This window comes from Theropithecus gelada, chromosome 12 (genome assembly GCF_003255815.1).
Source record: "Theropithecus gelada isolate Dixy chromosome 12, Tgel_1.0, whole genome shotgun sequence".
In the NCBI taxonomy this organism is placed as follows: Eukaryota; Metazoa; Chordata; class Mammalia; order Primates; family Cercopithecidae; genus Theropithecus; species Theropithecus gelada.
Window position 1 is genome coordinate 11,242,528 of NC_037680.1, and position 19,559 is coordinate 11,262,086.

Sequence of the window (19,559 nt, forward strand, 5' to 3'; positions counted from 1 at the left end):
CTAGTTATTTGTTACTAATAAAGTCCTGAAGCTTTCAAATGACTTGCTTTAAAGAGCTGATTCTGGATTATTTCTAAAATCAGCAAGGGCAATAAAGCATTTACAACTAGTAGGGCCGGGCATCAACTCATCAGAAAGGACCCTGGCCTGAGAAGACGCTGCTGTCTCCGGTACTAGACGGTGGCGAGGTTCACAGTATCACAGAAGGAATTTGTTAGTGCAGAGGACACTGGGGAGGAGGGAGAGGTAGGACACTCTAAGCTTTCATCAACCAGGAGGGAAGTATTTTGGCATTTTAACAACATAGTGCCTCTGCCTGTTAGGGCGAGAAAAAGCTGAATATCATTCCAGATAAATCAGTTTAGCTTCACTCACATGCATCCTGGTGTGCTTTCTTGACTGGAAGAAAGGAGATGAAGTAACATGCTGGAAACCACACATAACTTATGGCTTTCTTCATTTGTGAACCCAAGGAAGCGTGCCACATACAGAAACACAAAGTCAGAGTTACATCTTTGCCCCTGTATTCTCACATGCTATGTTAGTCAGTTAGGGCTGCCATAACAAAAGATCACAGACTGGGGGGCTTCAACAACACAAGTTTATTTTCTCATAGTTCTAGAGGCTGGATGCCCAAGAGCAAGGTGCCATCGTTGCTGGGATCTGGGGAAGCCTCTCTTCCTGGCTTACATATGGTAAATTTCTCCCTGGGTCCTCACATGGCCTCTCATCTGCGTAGCCACAGAGAAAGAGTGTTCTGGTGTCTCCACCTCTTGCTTTAAAGGCACCATCAGTCTTATCCAATTAGGACCCCACCTATATGCCCTCATTTAACCTTAATTACCTCCCTAAAGGGTGCATCTCCAAATACAGTCACATCAGGGGTTACGGGTCCAAGATGCAAATTTTGGAGGTACACAGTTCTGTCTATAATACACACCACACAAGAGGAGAAAGAGAGGCCTGCTCCCACACATCGCCTGCTTTGACCAATTTAAGGGAATTTGTGATTATTGCTGTAGACAACACTCTAAAAGCAGATTGTTGCTGTAGACCTGCCATGTATCTATCCCAAAAAGGACCTTACCAAACCCTAGGCCACCTTGGCTAAAACCACACCTAATTACTGTGACTGGGCATCTAAGTGATCAGCCAACAAGCACTACTACCAACTCTATTCCCAGAACCAATGGAGATATACAAGAAATATAAGATTCACATCATTTGGGGGGAATGAGAGTATGCTTACGAATTACCAGCGAACAAGATCACCTCATTTACATGTCATCAGTGGGGACTACAGCCTTCCTCACGGTCATGTAGAATGTGCACAGGTAAAACCTCACTCTACAAACACAACCGTGACCATCACCTCTCTCATAGTCCTCTGCGATGATTCTCATGGCAACAAGAACATTCTGTCACAGGGGCATAACCCTAAGCAGACTGGGCCCGGGTACCTTTTGGTGTAGGCAACATCCATATAGCTGATTCTTCCTCACTGCAATCATTTCCAGTTTCATTCAAGAGCCTCATTCATACTGGGCTATGATGAAACATCTGGCTTACAGATTGCCTAAGTGAAAAGGACAAAAGAGTGACCACAGAGTAGAAGATAAATTAGTGGAAAAATCACGTGACACTTTCACTCTAGGAAGAAAGGGACATAGCACAGGACGAGTCATATAATCTCCCCCATCCCACAGCCCCTGCCAATAGATACTAAGATTCCACGTAAATTAAAGGAACACATGAGAGGTCACTGAAACAGAAATCCAGCTGGGAGACAGAAATGCAAAATTCTCCACAGAAGAAAATGTAAAGACCAAGGGCAGTGCAACATATAGAAAAAACATGAAACTTTGCAATTGGAAAAATGTACATCAGACGTTTCTTACTGGTCTTATGACCTTAGCCCTCTGAGTCACAGTTTATTCATCTTTTAAAAAGGTATGCTAGGCTGGGTGCGGTGGCTCACGCCTGTAACCCCAGCACTTTGGGAGGCCGAGAAAGGCAGATCACGAGGTCAGGAGATCGAGACCATCCTGGTTAACATGGTGAAACTTCGTCTCTACTAAAAATACAAAAAATTAGCCGGACGTGGCGGCACGTGCCTGCAGTCCCAGCTACTCGGGAGGCTGAGGCGGGAGAATGGTGTGAACCCAGGAGGCGGAGCTTGCAGTGAGCCGAGACTGCGTCACTGCACTCCAGCCTGGGCGACAGAGTGAGACTCCGTCTCAAAAACACAAAACAAAACAAAAAGTATGCTATTCACTGGTTAACTACAAGGACTACACACAATACACATGCCTGCAATCACACACACCCTCCAATGTGTCTGGAACATAACAAAAACCACTATAAATATCTGTTAACAGTATAATTAGGAGCTGCACTTCTAATGTTAACTTGCAGCTGAAACCATCAACTATCATTCACAAGAATGGCAATGCCATCTGCAGTAAGACTCAGAAGTATTGGAAACCTTTCCAAGCCTTTACGTAGACAGACGAGGAGCAGCCATTTGGTTTAATATACAATTATTGTCAGAAATACTCTGTAATTTGCCTCCTACAAATGTCCAAATGCCACTAAATTGGGCCCAAGGTCACTGTGGTGGAGCAGACTGTCCCACAGCTGACTGTCTTATTTCTATCAGAGATGACCCAGGGCCAGATGTGTGCATGAAGTCTTCTGCTGGCCTTACACTTTCAGCAAATGGATACGATGAAACGTGTCCCCGGATAACAGGCCACAGGGCAGCCGGGGCAGTTCTCCTTGCTGAATTCTGCTTCCAGCTGCTCCATGGGATGAAACTTTGTGTTCTAGGGAAGTTTTCTGTCAACTTGACAAAACAGACGCTCCGGCTGCTCACTGTTGCATTTGTGTTATAGAGCCCAGGTGTTTGGCCAGTGACTCTACCTTGGGTGGTACTCAAAGAGGAATCCTTTCTTCCCCTAAGGATAGTTTACACAATTGGAGTGTTTTTGTTTGTTTGTTTGTTTGTTTTTCCTGAATGTTTTAAGCTGGTGTTATTTCTACAAAACAGATGGGCAGCTAAATCTTTTGAAGTTGCTAATTATATTTTGAGAGCATAAAATTTTTATACAACTAACATTCAATTTATATTTCTATCAGCTAAACTGTTACTAATATTTGCAAAAGCCAAATGTCAAAAGCATTTTAAAATGTCAAACCATGTGAACACGATTAGGGAGGGGTTTCTTGTAAGAATTGGAAAATTTCACCTAACAGTACCGTCTCTCTTATACTCAGGCGCAAAATGCCTAGCTCCAGGCTCTCAGCTTCAGAGGGCCTCACTCTGAGCCTCCTCTAGCCATCCTCTTCCACCATGTGTGGGTTTCCCTGCATCATGGGGTTATGCCTGTGCAGAGTCTGTGCCTCCCCTCTGTCTCTTGATGTTCAGGGTATGCTGAACCAGGAATTTCTTTCCAAATGGGCCTGAGCCTGCTTCCAGGACCTGCTGGGGCTGTGTGTGCACTCAAGACCCAAAAAGTAGCCAAATGCTGGCAGCATGCGTGGGATGTGGACAGAGGATAGACATGACAACTAGGGTGTACACACATGTGCACCCCAGGTCCCTGGTGGTAATGGGAACATGAAGCTGGAGGTGAGAGAAGAAAGGGAGTCAACCAAACCACTGGGCTGCAACCTGGATGTTAGGAACCGGCTGCCCCTGTACCAACATGGGCCAAAATGGAACTCCAAGGACAAGGAGAATCCCATGCTTGATTCGGCCTTCCAGGTCGTGACAAAGATGCATTCATCAAGGAGAACACATTTTACTTGGCATTTTATTTTGCTGACTTGGTTTATAACTTGTACATATTTAGATCCATAGAATATGGGCTGCCATTTATATACTCTTGTTCTAGGCCTTGTAAATATTAGGGGTAGGGCCGCATCAGAGTTAGGTTTAGAAAATTATAGACTTGCAAATAAGAGTAAATGTATTAAGTTCTGTTAATTTCTTAGGAAAACTAAGATTCCAACTAATAATCTACAAGAAAGCAGCATGTCTCAGAGGTATTCTCTTCTTTCATTTTCATAAAACATTACAAACATCTGCAAAAGTAAAGGTTCATATAAGAAATGCTGACATGTTCGATTATAACCAACTCAAAGCCAATTGAGTTTCAACATTAACCCCTGATCCTCCCTCCAAATTATTTAAATTGCATCACACAATCACATATTTTCAGCCATATGATATCACACCTAAAAACATGAACTATATCAATTCAGTGAGTAGACAAACCTTCCAACCATATCTTCAGATTGTCTCATTTGTTTTCTTTTTTGCAGTCTTTTCAAATCAGAATCCAAATAAGGTCCACCCAAGGTCTCGCGACACTATTTTTGATCTATCGGTTTTCTCCCCGCCTCTCTTTTTCTTCCTTGTACTATATTTGTTGAAAAAAACAGGTCATTTGTTCCATAGAATTTCCCATAGTTTGGATTTTGCAGAACCTAGGCTCATAATGTTTCCTGTAAATTGTTTATTATATCTACAGGCTTGATGAGATTCAAAGTTCATTTTTTGGCAAGGTTGCTTCATAGATAGCTTTGGGTATTTCCATCAAGAGACACAAGATGTATCAATGTCTCTCTCTGGTATGTTAGCACTATTTCTGATGCACTATTTCATTAAAAATTGCAAAATAGCTTCTAATTATATTCTTCTTTCTCCATTTATTAGTTAAAATATCTTACAAAGGGAAACTTCCCTCCACTGAGGATGATTTAGTTACAATTCTTAAAGACACCATGCTTCTTTCTCTTTGCTTATCAATTTTGAAAATAAAAAGTTGGTTTCCTAGAATCCTCTTGGGGTTGTTTTGTATCATTATAAGTGAAAGGATTTAAACAAAAGCTGACATGCTTTAATACACTGCAGTTAGTATTCTTACTGATGCATGAATTGAGCTGCTCTTGATTGGTGGAAGACTTTTCAAATTGGATCCTGGACATTTTAACAACAGCCTCTGACTGCTATGACAATAACAACACTACCTCTAAAAATATGACCACTAAAAGCAAAGATATTTTGTGGATTTCTTTTTGTCATGAATATAGATCCCATTACAAATGTACAAGCATCTGCCTTCAAGTCACTTCAAATGATTGTTCACTCTGTAGATTTGCCATCAACTATAATTGCAGTTAGATTTACTGGTTTTGCTTTCAATTTGGGGAAATTTTAAAATCAGATGTTATGTTACAATTTTATTAAATATGTATGTATTTATAAAGTCAAATCCTCAAAACAAGGTTTATGAGAGAAATTTAGCTTCTATTCTTGTCCCATCCCCTCTTTTCTCCTTCTATTTAAAGTTAACAACTTCTTAAGTCGTACATCCTTCTTCCAAATACATCTCTTTCTATATGTTTGTTTACATGTGTGTGGACATACACACGTGTATAAATTCCATTTATTTGGAGGTAAACTGAAGTATATATATGTGTGTGTGTGTATGTATGTGTGTGTGCGTATATATATATAGTGTTTACACACAAACACACCCTTCTCAACCTGGTATAGAGATTGGTGATTTCCTTTTTCTGGCGATTGATCATTTTGTTTTATATGAAAACAAGATTGAAATATTGAAAATGAGGAACTCTAGGTAAATATTTTTTTAAAGTAATACCATAGAAAGGATGTTGAACTCTCTAAATCACCATATTTACATCTACCATTCACTTCAAATTAACTGAAGATCAGTTTCTGCAATTGTTAAGGGTTCATTAATCAAGTAATTCCAGAAAAGGGCATATTGATATTTGAACTTAATTATTATGAAGTTTTATACGTTTTAGAATGAATGAACTTAAAGATATATGTCTAACACAATTTTTTGTAACTTACTGCAAAAATAAGAAAAATTTGTCAGTCATGCAGAACATACCTCAAGCAATTAATAAATACACTGATATATTCTCGAAGACACTGGAAGAAAAAACTTTAGTAAAATGGTATGTATCTAAAACTATATACTTGCTCCAAACATAAATATTGCATTGATGCAAACACTAAATTTTTGAGAAGCTTAACATGTATTAATTATTGTAATGTACTACAGGAGGAGAATCCTTAAGGGACAAACAGACCTGACTTAAATCCTGATTCAGCCATTAGTGGCTGTGTGACCTTTGCAAATTCTTTAATCTTTCTGGGCTTTACTTTTTTTATTTATCAAATATGGATGCTAATAGTTGCTCACTGGACTATAAGCAATGAGATTATGTGTTCAAAGCATGCAGAAACGTAACTGGTACAAGCCCAATACTCAATAATATTAGCTCACTTGTTCTTTTGTAGGCAAAAGTATGAATAATGGTTAAGACTTAGGGTATCTGAGTTCAAACACCAGCTACAATACATCCAAGCAGTATGAAGATGGGCAAGTTATTTAACTCATGGGAGCCTCAGTTTCCTCGTGTGTAAAGGAGACATGCTAAAAATATCTTCCATGGAGGACTCTTATAAAGAATTAAATTACATGTAATATAGTTCGTCTAAAAGGAAGGGATGCTTGTTTGTTTCATTTCACTGTTATAACCCTGATACCTAAAATAGTACTGGCACTTGGTAATTCTCCTTAAGTGTTAATAAAAAATAAATGAGATAACTGTTTGAATCTCATGTAACTCATGTTACTTTCAAGTTGCTGCTTTTCACATCTAAGAGTTCTTTCCTCATGCACTGAGACTGTCCTTCGCCTCCCCAGATTTTATTAAATGATAGATGTTCTCACTGTCAGTGTAATCTCTAAGGTCCCGGCCTTTCCTGAACTGGGCTTTGGGTGCACTGAGGCGGTAACTACAGCCTTAATACCCCACTACTCAATTCTTTACTCAAGAGAGGCTGCCTAGAAAGTCTGGGTCTGCAGAATCGCATAGTCATTCCAATCTATTAGACCTGTAGGATATTTCCTGATAACATATCATGTGCTTTGGTGATTGTTTCTGAAAAGGCAATAGACTTGTAAGTGTTCTATGTGTCATGCATATTGGAAGTACACTAAATATATTACTACTTCACTGGGGACTCTCTTGACAATAATGTGAATTGCTGAGGGAACAGACATCAATTCTTAAAGTGTTTCTGACATCAAAGGTGACCGCTGGGCTTCAGGAAAAGTGTTCAAAGTAAGACTGACTTCGTGATTGAGATATTCATAATAATCACACTGCAAAGGTAGGCTAGGCATTCTTCCACTACCCAAGATGTAAGGGAATGATGCCGGCAGATTCCAAGCTGAGTTTGCTGAGATAAGGGCCTTCAAGGAACTGAGCTCCGGCAACACGCATTGTGAGTACCCATACCATCAGGTCTGTCTTTGTATTCTGTTCTCTGAACCTAAAATGCCCTTCCTTCAGTTCTCTATTAAACCCTCTTCATCTGTACATGCTTCAATACTCATCTCAAATGAATCCATTTCTGGCTGGCAGAGCTTTTCATCTATCATTTTTTTCTCCCTGTCTTATAGCAAATATTTGATCCTAACCTTAGTTGTTTTCACATGTAACTCTTTTTATATCCTGAGATCCTTGGGGACAGGGGATATGGCTTGCTTATTTCTGCGTCTCCACTCCTTGCTTAGCATAGAACCAAACCAATTTTTAAAAAATTATCATACTTTAGGTGTAGTAGTATCTGCCAAAAAAATTATTCTTTATACAATGTTATCCAAATGGAAATTTTATGTTAAAATTCAATAGAGATAATATAAATTAGATTTTTAAAAATCTCAATATGATGGACCAGGTTGGCCAAATACCATCCACAGTGAGGGTAATTAAATGGTAGATTCAAACAGCAGCATGGTCCATCAGAAATAACACTTTATTCATTTACTTCACCATTTGTTGCGCACATACTATGTGCCAGGCTAAAATCATAAGCAGCTTACATTTTATAAAGGGAAGACATAATATGCAGGTGCAAAATGCTAGCAAGAAAAAAAAATTATGTGATAAAAGTCTGTAATCAAGTGAGTAAAGTAGAATATTATATAAGGCATCAGGGAGATGGTGAATTTGGAGCTGGATTGTGTTAGCTAAAAACATATTGTCCAAGCCAACAGCAAAGGGAAAATTGGGGCCATCTTAGTTAAATTCAATGGCTACGCAGTCCATGTCATAAGTGCAATTGTAACTTGACGGTAGTCTGTGTATTTGGAAACACTGACTCAATCATCAGCACAAGTGGTTTGAAAATGAAACGGGAAAATATACTAAGCAAGCAGAGACCATAAAAGAGGCACTAAAGACATAAACATTCAACCTTCCTTATAAACTTTGAAACAGAAAAATCATGGTTAACCAGTTTGTGTGTTTGTTTGTTTTTGAGACGGAGTCTCACTCTGTTGCCCAGGCTGGAGTGCAATGGTGCAATCTCAGCTCACTACAACCTCCGCCTCCTGGGTTCAAGTGATTCTTCTCCTGCCTCAGCCTCCTAAGTAGCTGGAATTACAGGTGACTGCCACTATGCCAGCTAATTTTTGTGGTTTTTAGTAGAGATGGGGTTTCACCATGTTCATCAGGCTGGTCTCAAACTCCTGACCTCAGGTGATCCACCCACCTTGGCCTCCCAAAGTGCTGGGATTACAGGCGTGAGCCACCACGCCTGGCCCAGTTTTCCTTTTAATTTGATATAATTGTATCTATCCCTCTGACCCAAGAGTCTCTTAGGTGCGATCTCAGCAGGGTGATAATAATTAAGTTTAAGAAATACTGTAAGTGGCACAGCACGTAAATCTATGAGCAAGGCTGAATTCTGCATGAAATACAATTGCTTAGATCAGTAGGGTAAATATAGCTTAAAACAATCTATTATATATTTCAAAATAGCTAGAAGAGAATAACGTGAATGTTTCCAGCAAAAGATAAATATTTAAGGTGGTGGAAATCACAATACCACTGATTTCATATTTTCAAATTATATGAATGTATTAACATATCACTTGTACTCCAAAATTATGTACATCTATTATCAATACATTTTTAAAAGCTCCACTTTCCATTAAAGATTATAAACTACAAAACGAATAAATGAGGGAGCAGAAAGAGTGTGTGACCAGAAGTCAGAAGCCCTGGGTTCCGGGTTGGGGTTCACATAGCCATGTGATCATAAGCAAGTTACTTCATTTTTTAAGCTTCAATATAATATTTATTATTATTAATATATTTGATTCAATATCATATAATATGCTCTCCCTATCATATGTAAGGTTATAATGAGAAATGAATGAAATAATGTAGGGAATGCTTTTGGAAATAATAAAAAATAAAAGTAAAAAGTACTGTCATTTCTGTAACCATGGGGATATCAATATTAATTAAAATGCTTATTGTAAAACACAACTGCTTAAAGCGGTTACAGAAAATAAGCAAGGAAAAAGAAATGTATATTTCTGTCTTGAGAAAATGCATGCTGTCAGTTGTTATTACCGTAAATGACAGGTGAAAACCTTTGGACAGGAGAAGTGTGCAAAGAATTCTGAAACACAGTTTAATGAAAACTACAACACATTTATTTTGTCAGAATCCCATAGCTTCAGCATAGCTAACTCTCTGCTTTATTCTCAGGAAACATTCTTAAAAGCTTGAAGCTGTTTGTTAGCAACAGATGTAGACATTTATAAACAAGGACCATCTTAACAGAATTATTTCTCACAAATTAAATAAAGGATTCCAAAGAACGGTTCCAACTGTTTACAGTTAGCACTTAGACTTACACTATGCAGGAACAGTGTTCATTAAATGCACTGCCTATGGACCAAAAAGGTAATCAGAACAATAATCTATACTACTGGGACTGCTGCCTCTGCCTCTGCCCCATATGCAAACCTTAGAGAGACTGGTATAAATGTTATCTGAGAGCCATAAAACACTCTCGGAGAGTAAACTTTAGCCTATGGGAAGTAAAGTGTCAATGCACCAAATTCCATTTAGTGCCCTGCAGAAAGAATTCTGCAAAGAGTATTCTGAAACAGGCAACTTATCTTTTATAGGTGAGCACTCCATCACAGAAGCCCAGAGATGAGAAATCAGGTCTTCATCCTCCCAGGCCATCACAGTTTATAACTCTAAGAATGATGAGTATTATCAAAATGTTAACGATCCCCAGAAATGGCCATTCTACAACCTCCCTTGGAAGCAAATTTCTGTCATAAACACACTATCTGTAAAATTCTTCTATATGCTTAACCTAAGTCTAGTAGAACTCTGGCTGCATCTTTCTACTTTACTGAAGATATTCATTCATTCATTCTTCAATCAACAGATATTTATTTAATGTTTATGATGGCAAAGGTTATGGGTGGTAGTATAAGAGAAGAACAGGAGCACAAACAATATCTGTCCCTTGGATAGGCAGCAACCTTTAACTCTTTATTTAGATCATTATTAGGAGCAATGTATGAAAATAGCTGCCAATTTGCAGAAAATACCAATGCCAGAAGAACATGATGCCCAATCCCAAGTACGGTAATCAACAAAATTTTGACTGTGGGAAACTCTACAGGTCAAATATTCTAGGTCTTTAATGCATAAAATACGAAAGAAAAGGAAGGGATGGACAGTAACCTGTAGGTTCAAAAAAACTTAAAAGACATATCCAGTTGTTTTTTTAACAGATGCACAAGACTAAACTGAAGGGTCTGGGGATGCACATTAAATTATGAAACTACGAAAAACACAGGAAGGTTATTGCTATAAAGTCCGACTAATAGCTTATTGGAAAAAGATAAAGGTTGAGGCTGAGAAGAGGCACCCAGATGGGATTCTGGGAGGCTGGTAGAGTCTCCTTTCTTGACTCCTTTCTTGACCAATGGCGTTGGTTACAAAGCCGTTCACCTTAGAATTATTCCTTAAGCCAGACATTTATTTTGTGTGACTTCCTGTGTCTGTTTTATTTTTGAAGAAGCATGTATGGATATGAAACAACTAGAACTCCTATACATTGCTACATTGCTAGTAGAAATGCAAAAAGGCACAGATAATTTGGAAAAAGAGTTTGGCAGTTTCTTATGGAATTAAACAAATGCTTACTATATGGCTCTGTGGTCCCACCCTAGTTATCTGCCCAAGAGGTAAACGCTCTAAGGCCTGGACATGAATGTTGATAGCAACTTTAATCACATTCACTCAAAACGGGAGAGAATCCAAATGTCTATCAACAGGTGAATGAATAAACAAATAGTAGTATATCTACATAACAGAATACTATTCACGAATAAAAAAATGAACTACTGATTTTTGCAAAAACATGGACACATCTCAAAAGAATCACACAAAGTAAAAGAAACCAGACCAAAAAGTTCCATACTTTATGACTTCATCGTTTATGAGCCTTTCTGGAAAAGGCAAAACTACAGAGAGAGAAATAAGACGAGTAGTTACCAGGGGCTTGTGAGGGAAATGAGAACACAGAGGGAGGGAGAGAACTGGTCCAGGACATGAAAATATTCTGTATTTTAATTGTGGTGGTGGTTACACGAGGGTCAATGCTTGTCCAAACTTATCTAAACTGTAAACGTAAGAAAAGTGGATTTTCTATAAACTGCACCAAAAAATAAAACATTTATTATTGAAAGTAGCAATCAATTCAGTTTTCAAGTTTAAAACATTATTCTATATCTCACACATTTTCTTAAAGGAAAAAGTGTGTTGGAGCAGGGACAGTAATATATTAGAAGTTATAATATGTTATTAAAACACATTTAGAGGAGAGACTAAATCACTGGTATTTTTATTGATGGCTATTTCTTCCGAGAAACTGTTAAAAAGTGGAAACAATTCTGGTTGTCATAAAGTTCTCTCTGTTTAGACTTTTTACCAAACCAGTTCAAATAAATCCTGAAGTGGACAACATCAGAGCCAAGGGCAGTCTTGGTTATATGTTCACTGCAGAGTATCTCAAGTTTCTTTTGCCAGTCAGGTTCCCCAGTATTTAATTTTGGCTGTCCCTGACAGAAATTTCTCATCTAGGCTCGGCAGTTTTCTAATTTCAACTTCTCCAGAGTCAAGTAACCAAAATAGACGTGGCCAAAACCCGGTCCCACAGAGCCTCCCTGTGATTACTGCATGGACAATAAGACAGTCTCCTCCAAGACCTCAACATAAAACTCACTGTTAGAAACTTCAGGAAGGCCTGGTTACAAACGTGAAATTATTATTTCACCCAATAAGTAAGTGCATGTCATTTCTAATGCAGGGCCTTTTAAAAGGCATAAAAAGCATTTATAAAACTATAATGTAATTGAATTTACTCATTTTACAGATGAGCAAATTGAGACCCAAAAGGGTCAAATTACTTAACCAGAGTTATTAAGCTACTTAGAGGTACACTGACACCAGGTCCCGGACAACCCATTAATGAAGATAGTGCTCTTTGCAATGAAATTGAAACTATACTCTGTGTTAATACTGTTTTCTCTACAGGGATGAATAATAGGCAACATAACTTTCATGCTGTCTACTCAAAAACATAAAGCTCTTTAAAAAATTTAAGAAGAAACATATGACCATCTCATCATTTATTAGGCAGAAAGAGAAATACAAAAGAATATAGTAATGTTCAGCTTTCAGTAAGTTAGTATTTGCCCAGGGAGCCAAAAACAGCCTTTCTTTCCAGTTTGCTACATAATTGGTTTTGGATTTCCCTTGCTTTGCTTAAGGGAGACCTTACATGCTAGATCGCTAAGATATAAACTTCTGACATCAAAATATGATCCATATTATGTTATCCAGGCATTTTAAAAGATGCCATTTAAAATCTTTTCTTCCATCTGTTGTAATTGGAAGAAAATTTATCCTTCAACCAATGTTGCTTTGCCATCTTCAACTTCCAGTAGATTTACACAGAGCAACAGATGAGAGGCCCCAATTTGTACGAAGTCTCAGGCAGAAATACTGTTGATGATGTGGAAGTAGCAATTCCAATTCGAAAGAAAATTGCCCTCTGTATCCATCAGGAGGAACGAGGCACTCAGGAGAGCCGGCCTCTGAGACAGGTTAAAGTTGACGAACAGTCAGACATGGGAACAAGTGCGGAAGAGGAGAGGAAGAGCTCTGTGCTGATGCTTGTCCAAAGGTCAATTGACAGCTTTACTCATCTTGTTACGTTTTCCTCCTTCTAAAGATGCAGAGAAAATGTTCTTTTAATGTACCAGACAGATACAGAAGCAGAAGGGAGTACGTGGGTAGAACATTTAAGGGCATATTATCCTCTTCAACACACACTTCTATGCCAGGTGCCTACCGCTTCCAAATGGGCAGCAGAAAATGAACCCTAGGATTCCATAAAGTCTCTGAGAGCCGATAATGTGAACAGCAACCAGTGAACGAGTTAAGCGGTAAAACCATCTCCATTTATGACTCCTTGAAGTTCAGCATGCAGCAGACTGCACTTAAGCACAGCAATCAACTGTGATAGGAGAATCCCCATTACAGTAAGCAAAGAAATAGCTTCAAGGCAGTGGATGACGGTGCCAGGGGAGAAGGTCAGAACAGGTGCAGAGAAATCCTCAAGGTAGGGAGTGAAAGCTTGAGCTCCATGTGGGTGATTTTTAACTATCCTGGTCAAATATGAGTGGCAAACCTTAATGATTCCCCCTGATTTAGATGTACAATGACTGGTGTAAACACACACGGAACATTTCAAGGCTGAAGAGGCCTGAAATCAAGTATCTTGATTCCTGATACTTGGGTTGTAATATGGTTTGCTAAGAACATTTACAAATTATGTCTGCCAGGTGCTAAATCTGCCAGATCAATTTTAATTTAAATTTCCAACATGCTACAGTACAGAGCTGTGACACAATAAAAATGTGTATTATTATTGTTGTCACTAGGCAATTATTAATTTCATCTGACTATCCATGCCTCAGCGTAATAAACCATTAGCAAGTATGAAGTCTGGCTGTTCTGAATCTGGACAGAAGTCCTCTTTATTTACAGCTAAGCTATAAATATGTTGTTATGCTCATATATGTACATCAGACTTCTCTATCTGAATTCTACTTTTTTGTGGGCCCATACGGTGTTACTAGGCACACAATAAAAGTGTTTGTTTCCTGTTGAAAACAGCAGCTTTCATTAATAATCTACAAATTGGGCCTGGCATGGTGGCTCACCAGCACTTCGGGAGGCTGAGGTGTGAGGATCACTTGAACCCAGAAGTTTGACACCAGGCTGGGCAACATGGTAAAACTTTGTCTACCACAATTACAAAAATTAGCCAGGCGTGGTGACATGCACCTGTAGGTAGGTTGCAGTAGGCTGAGACTGCACCACACTCCAGCCTGGGGAACCTGAGCCAGACCCTGTCTCAATAATCATCATCATCATCATCTACAAGTTGATTAGATTATTTCCAAAGGGACCAACAGAGACACCTATGCAAATCATGCATGGTATGCACAATTACATATACGAAATCAGTACTCTGTGGAGTTGCTTATCTCCTCATTTTATCACCTAAGTGATCCTATTACTCTACTTTTTTTTTTTTTTTTTTTTTTTTTGGTAAATCACTGTTACTTCAACTCAACATCCCCCACCTAGCTTGGAGACAATATTCCTGAAAGTGCTCCTCCACGTGAATCTAACTGATACACAAACACTTCATTACCTCAACAGGGATAATAAATCCAGGGGTCCAAACAGTGATTGTCTTTACATACAAGGCAAGACAGTTCCACAGTCTCATCTACAGCATTCACCTTGGCACAATTCAAACAAGCAGATAGAGGAGTGGGGAGAGTGGGGAGAATTTGGAATTTTAGACAGTTACAAATCTAATCCCTCATAAAATATGCCCAGCCACACAGACAATGGGTGAAACAACCACTTTCACATCTGGAGCACTTTTGATGTATGTCACCAAATAATAAGATAAAGCGGCAGCCCTAAGATATCACCACCTACTTCTAACTACCACCTTATTGAAGTGCTCTCTCAACTGTGAAGAAGGCTTAATGCAAGTATCTTTTTTCCTCCATATTTACATTAAAGAATGTAAATGGTCCGAACCAAGTTTGTTATGCCTGTCTGAATCACCCTCAATGTAGGCAATTTCTGATTTATGAGCTTAGAGCTGATTAGGTAACCTCTGGCGGCATACCCAATTTTTTTTTATTGCCTAAACTTTGGGCCATTTCTGATCATTATAGCCTAATCAGAGGTCAAGAGGGAAGAAGGGACTGTGGCTGAAGGTTTGGTGGTGATATAAAAAGGAACTACTCATTCAAGCATTTGTATAGATTTTTATCACCTCAGTGATCCCATTCCTCATTAATAGAGACAATCACAAATGTTCAGGCTTGCCTGGTGCCTTCAAGCCGTCAGATTCATCACATAGCTGAAACTGCATAAAATTAAGCCTTGGACTACCTCTCCTGAATCACTCATCCTGACACCTGAACTCTGCTTCCCATGTGTACCTAACGGTCCCAGCATCGAACTTCATTACCCGCTCCTCCCTCCATTGACTCACCTTGTTACTGAAGCTGAGACTTGGAATCCCCTAACTACTGTTTAGAGGCTCCCATGCCTACAAGGTCATCAAACATAGCAAGAAAACATGTCACCCAGCCCAGGCCAGGCCTCAGCATCTTATGCCTCTGTTTCCCACATTCATAGTATTAGAAAGGCACATGTATATATCAGGAGGTTCCTGTGAAACTGAGGTATAATGGTTGACTTGAGAACTTTAAACATCAGAGTACCGGAGTAGTTCTTATTTTACTTGTGATCTCTTAGACATGACTCAGCATTTTTATTCCATATATTAGGACCTTGAAAAACAGCTTAACTTTCCAGATATAAGTGACACAGTGAAAGCAGTAGCCCTTGCAAGAATTAATCCTAATTTGCACCATTTTGGGCCATGTCTACTGTATCCTTCAGTGTCTTCTACGAAGTGTTCTATGTGATACATTCTATTACGAATTGATTAACAGAGATAATATTCCTCTCTAAGGAGTAGTAGCCTTTGGCCATGAGATAATAATTAAATATTCCTTTTTTTTTTTTTTTCCTTTTGATTTTGTCTGCCAGGAATCTTAGAGCTAAATTACATGCTCATACTCAGAAAACTTCTTGGGCTATGTGAAGGTGATAACTTGTCACGTTCTCCTTTCATGACCTTTATTTTGTTTTTATTTTATCAGCCCTATTGTAAATCTACCTTTTATTGTAAACCATACCACATTCTTTGAGAAAGTGGTTATTAGCTTAGTTTTTAAAAGTAACCTCAGCCCATGAACAATGTTCAAAAGTAACTCCACATCCCAGATATCATCATGCACAAAATGAACTCATCGACCCAAGAGAAAAAAAGAAGAAAATTATGAATATAAAAGTTTCTAATTCAATAGAATCATTTATATTATGTAAATTATTTAGATGACCATATTGGATGCTAACCCCGTCCAAGGGTGATGCAATAAAGGCTTATTCTATAATATTGAGAATTTTTCAAAGACTTACTAAGATTATTTAAACATAACTAGAAATACCTTAAAAACCAAAGTTTAAACTGTGAAAGGCCATCAGAAATGGTTCAGTGGGTCTGCTCAAATTATTGTGTAATTATCTGTTACACATGCTTTTCCCCTCCATGTCTTTTACTGATTTACATTAGTTCTCCGGACTTGAACTTTTCAGTTTCAGTGACACTTTACACGAGAAAACTAATTATAATAGGATAAAAATCCCTCACAAAAGAAGTATGTAAAAACCAGCCACTATTTATTGTACACATAATTATCTTCTCTTTCAGCCCAGGATGTAGTCTTGACTCTTGCGTAACTGAAATCTGTATGGGATTGGCATCTGATTTACAGCAGATGACCCGGCAGCACATGAATATAATTTACTACGCCATGTGTCTCCTGCCACCTAAATCAATAGCTTGAATATAGAGACATCTCAATTAGACAGTGCAAGGAGAGCAAGATCTGCCTCCTCCTATCCTGTGCCATTAAAACAACCAATATTACCAAGCAGTGCTTATTTTAAATTCACTTTGGAGGGGTGGATCTATTATTTTAAGTTGGTTAGGAGACACAAAGGGAGAGTTGCCATCAAACTGAATGAAAAATCGAGCATAAGGTGATATAAGTAATAGCCTATGAGGGGTGGGGACATGCATTTACTAAAGTATTGAGTGGTGCATTTCTACAGCACCTGTGTATTATCATGGGCTTCAGGTGTTGAACAGGGTGTTAAATTATAATGCTGACCACACAGGAGTCATCCATCCTTCTTGTCCTGTTCCTCCATGAACCCCTACACCAAAGTTGAAGCACATATATGGTATTGGCCATAATGAGGTAAATTATCTGGAGGCTCAACTGTGTTTGTTCTCTCCCTGCAACACATCTAAAAATTAAGCTGTCATTATAAAAACTTCATAATGACAAAGCTATCTTATCTATCACTGGTCACAGTGTTCTCCAAATCCCAGTGAAAAGTTAAAGACAAGACCCACACAGTTTGTTCATAAGGATTTTAGGGCAACTTCTCAAACATGGATACTGCCTGGGATAATCTCAGGAGAGAAAAGTAAAACAAATTATTTTCCTGATTTTATAAATGGTGAAGTATAGAAATGAATGCAGATTGTCCTTCACAAGGTGCCGATATCTGGTCCCAGGGCTGTAAATGCACAATTTTCTGGGGGATTTCTCCCATGGAATTGAAGGGACTTTAACATAATATTTTGAACCATCAACTGCCCCCATATTAACTATAATTGGAAACTGAAAGATTCCAACTGCTAGAATTAAATCTAGGAACTACTTTTTCAGAATCTTCCTTTCAAATTCTAGTGATCTGTTTCTCTCTCTCTCTCTCTCTCTCTCTCCCTTTTTTTTTTTTTTTTGGCAACAGAATCTCGCTTTGTTGCCTAGGCTGGAGTGCAGTGGCTCAATTTCGGCTCACTGCAAACTCCACCGCCTGGGTCCAAGTGATTCTCCTGCCTCAGCCTCCCGAGTTGCTGGGATTACAGGCACCTGCCACCACGTCTGGCTAATTTTTGTATTTTTAGTAGAGATGGGGCTTTGCCATGTTGGCCAGACTGGTCTTGAACTCCTGACCTCAAGTGATCGGCCCACCTCGGCCTTCCAAAGTCCTGGAATTACAGGTGTGAGCCACTGAGTCTGGCCAAATTCAAGTGTTCTAAGTGATATCTTTTTAAGGACAGGAACTCACTGATTTTTTTTTTTTTTTTTTTTTTTTTTACTCCGTAGTGTTTCCTCTAAGCAAAGAAGAAGAGCTTATTGAATTGTTAGATTCATATACCCTCTCTTTGTCTTAAAATAGGATTGCGACGACCAGTGAAATCTCATGCTCTTGGCTGGCCTTTTAAAGGACAAGCCTACTGGCTGCAAAGTCACCACAACTCAATTGAAGACCCTTAGGGAAGCCATCAGGAAAGAAAAGACAACCAGTCTCAATAAAGATCATGTCAGGTGCAAATGGATGGTTTCAGAAAATTGGTCTGGATGCGATAGGATGCTTTAGTCAGAACAGAAGGTCTAAATGGTTGGTAAATTGCTCATCAAACACAACAGAAGCTTACACAATGGACATTCAATCCAAGGTGTTACGGGTGCAGAGAGAGATGCACCTCAGGAAGCAATCTGCTCAGTTAAGAACAATACCTGGAAAACTGCTGCTGCAAGCCACGCATCTGAATTCTGTTGCGCTCAGACTCTAGGGTCACCTCCTGCAACCGCTTCTCGCTTTGAAGGCGTAAGTGTCTCTCCTCTTCCAGTTCATGTATCAGCTTCTCATGCTATAAAAGGCACAAAGGGAATGACTTTTAGGAAAGTGTTTATGACAAAAATAAGAAATAGCTGGTTATCAAGTGATAACTTGAGCTTTATATATATATGAATTTCATCCTTCAAACAACCCCACGAAGTAGGTCCTGTTCTTAATCTCTTGTTATAGACAAAGAAACCAATGATCAGAGATACCTAAGTAATTTGTGCAAGGTCACATAAACCAGAAGGTAATAGATTTTGAGTCCCAGATGACTAAATTCTAACACTTGAATAATTTCCACTAACCCAGAGAGCACGCTGTGAAGAACTGTGACCCAAAAATACTGTCGAATGCACAGTAAGTCAGATAATAATTAGTAAGATTATTACCTGTTCAGAATTATTTCATCTCTTCCATCTCTGGTATATCCTTGAAAGAGAACATTACTGTTTTTATAGAAGGACTGAAAATTTCAAGGTAATTAGAACGTGAAGCTGATAAGAGTGAGGCTCAAGAACTGTTTTTCATTTTGTCCAGTTAGGTCTTCAGAGATAAAACTAGGCCAAGCCACCCACTGTTTTTATAATCCTAGATAACTGGCTCATCTCACGAATGGGTATCAGGGATTGAAAGAGGAACTAGATGGCACAGAATAGATGGTTCAGCACAAACTCATCCCTGGAACTGGTAGAAAGCACACAGCTCAGATTCTCCTGACAGCACTGAGTCAGCTACACTAATGTCTTTTTTGTTTT

General features: G+C 38.8%; 1 protein-coding gene across 3 annotated transcripts in view; it reads right to left on the reverse strand.

The window, feature by feature from the left end:
- The window catches only part of NCKAP5 (NCK associated protein 5), an 835,293-nt gene that overhangs the window by 440,033 nt on the left and 375,701 nt on the right, over window positions 1-19,559 (reverse strand). For all 3 annotated transcript variants that reach the window (XM_025404545.1, XM_025404546.1, XM_025404544.1), the window contains exon 4: window positions 18,699-18,832. In XM_025404545.1, the coding sequence (XP_025260330.1) occupies window positions 18,699-18,832 (134 nt within the window). The remainder of the gene's footprint in view (window positions 1-18,698; window positions 18,833-19,559) is intronic.